The sequence below is a fragment of the Kryptolebias marmoratus genome, linkage group LG3, assembly GCF_001649575.2.
Source record: "Kryptolebias marmoratus isolate JLee-2015 linkage group LG3, ASM164957v2, whole genome shotgun sequence".
In the NCBI taxonomy this organism is placed as follows: Eukaryota; Metazoa; Chordata; class Actinopteri; order Cyprinodontiformes; family Rivulidae; genus Kryptolebias; species Kryptolebias marmoratus.
Genome location: NC_051432.1, coordinates 16456099 through 16458080, shown reverse-complemented (window position 1 = coordinate 16458080; position 1982 = coordinate 16456099). Strand labels below are relative to the sequence as shown.

General features: G+C 47.3%; 1 protein-coding gene across 2 annotated transcripts in view; it reads left to right on the top strand.

The window, feature by feature from the left end:
- The first annotated feature begins 1183 nt into the window (after window positions 1-1183).
- LOC108230652 (protein kinase C beta type) overlaps window positions 1184-1982 on the top strand; it is a 39090-nt gene continuing 38291 nt past the window's right edge. For both annotated transcript variants that reach the window (XM_017407069.3, XM_017407060.3), the window contains exon 1: window positions 1184-1720. In XM_017407069.3, the coding sequence (XP_017262558.2) occupies window positions 1188-1720 (533 nt within the window). In that variant the 5' untranslated portion in view covers window positions 1184-1187. The remainder of the gene's footprint in view (window positions 1721-1982) is intronic.

Below are 1982 nucleotides of genomic sequence, written 5' to 3'. Positions count from 1 at the left end.
TAAATAAAGCTAAGGAGTTTGAGGTTAAAGCTGCTTTTTGTCTGTTAAATTAGACAAAAAACTTTAATTTTAAACAATCCAAACCAACATTTCTGCAGAATGAAGAGTGAACGCTGAGAGTCAGTACAGCTACAAGAAGCAGAACACTACCTAGAAGCTAAAAGCTAAAAGTGGAAAACAGTAGCCAAAAGCTGAGAGTTACAAAAGGTTAGTTAGAGGCTAAAAGAAGCAAAAGGTAAGCTAAAATCAACAAAAGTCTAGCTAAAAAGAGTAAAACACTAGCTAATAGCTAAAAGTAGCAAAACAATAGCAAGAATACAAAAGTAGCAAAACCCTAGCTTAGTAGCAAAAGGCTAGCTAAAAGCTAAATGATGAAAAAAATCTAGCTATAAGGAGCAAAATGCTAGTTAAAAAGTAAAAGAAGCAAAGTGCTAGCTGAAAGTAGCAGATTGATAGTTAAAAGCTAAGAGTAGCAAAGACTAGCTACAAGCTAAAAGATGTCTCGAAGCAGAAAGAAGCAACACCCTAGCTCAGTAGCAAAAGGTGAGCTAAAAGCTAAAACTAGAAAAAACTAACTAAGAGCTAAAAGGAGGAAAATGCTAGTAAAAGTAGCAAAACACTAGCTAAAAGCTAAAAGTCGCAGAATGGTAGTTAAAATCTAAAAGTAGCAAAAGGATAGCTAAAGGCTAAAAGTAGCAGAACAACAGTTAGAGCTAAAAGTGGCAAAAAATGTCTAGAAGCTGAAAGAAGCAAACCCTAGCAAAGTAGCAAAAAGGGTAGCTAAAAGTTAAAAGCAGAAAAAAGCAAGCTAAAAGCTAAAAGTAGCAGAACAATAGTTAGAGCTAAAAGTAGCAGGAAATGGCTTGAAGCTGAAAGTAGGACAATTGAGACTTCTTGTTATATTTTTAAACTCTGAAAAGTGTTTGTCTGATAAATGCTAAGTTGTTGCAGTTTCCTTATTATAACTCAGGGTCTCACATCAAATATTATCAGTCAGTTTTTTAATTTTATTTTACTTTAGAGGCTCATAAACGAGGAGGTTTGCCCCCCACAGAACATGTTCCAGCACATATTTCCAGATAACAGCAGATATCTGATCCTGGAGCCCCGGAGGCCTTTGTGGCTCCTGGTAAAACAAAAACAAAAAAACAATAAATAAAAGTCTGCAGCGTTTGAGGTCCGACTTAATGACAGACGAGCCTGCGCGCGCACATGCGGTGCCCGCGCGGAGGTTAGAAGAACGCAGCGCGTGCGTCTGCGAGAGAGAACGAGCCGCAGCCGAACAGGGAAGCAGGCGCGCGGACCTGCCGGAAGAAACAGCAGCGGCTTCAGCGCGAGCTGGACGCGGACCGTCAGAGACACACCGGCAGCACGAGCGACGCCGAGGCGGACAGCGGGGCGGAGAGGAGGAGAAGGAGAAGGAGGAGGAGGAGGAGGAGAAGGAGGAGGAGGAGGTACCTGCGCTCGTTTCGCCTCGCCGCGTCTCCCTCTCTGTCGTCGCTCTCCTCACCCCTTCGTACCTCTCGGACCGCCGTCGCCGCCGCTTCCTCGTTAAGATGGCTGACCACAACAGCGACGGAGAGGCACCGGAGACCGCGCGCGGCTTCGCCCGCCAGGGAGCCCTCCGTCAGAAGAACGTGCACGAGGTGAAGAACCACAAGTTCATCGCGCGCTTCTTCAAGCAGCCAACCTTCTGCAGCCACTGCACGGACTTCATCTGGTGAGTGAGCGCGCGCCAGTATGCATGCATGCATGCGCGTGTGTATGTGTGTGTGCGAGAGAGTGCGCGCGAGCAGGGGAAAGGACACAGGTGAATCACTTGCTGCTGCCGCCGCGGCGGCTCTCTCATCGGCCCTGTGCGGACACTGAACACCGCAGTGATGCGTTCACGGTCCCTGTCATCAAGAACACCGCGGTTCTCCGCAGTCCTCAATGCGACAGCTCCGCGGGGCCTTTCGGGGGTGGTGGGGGGGTGGTGGTGG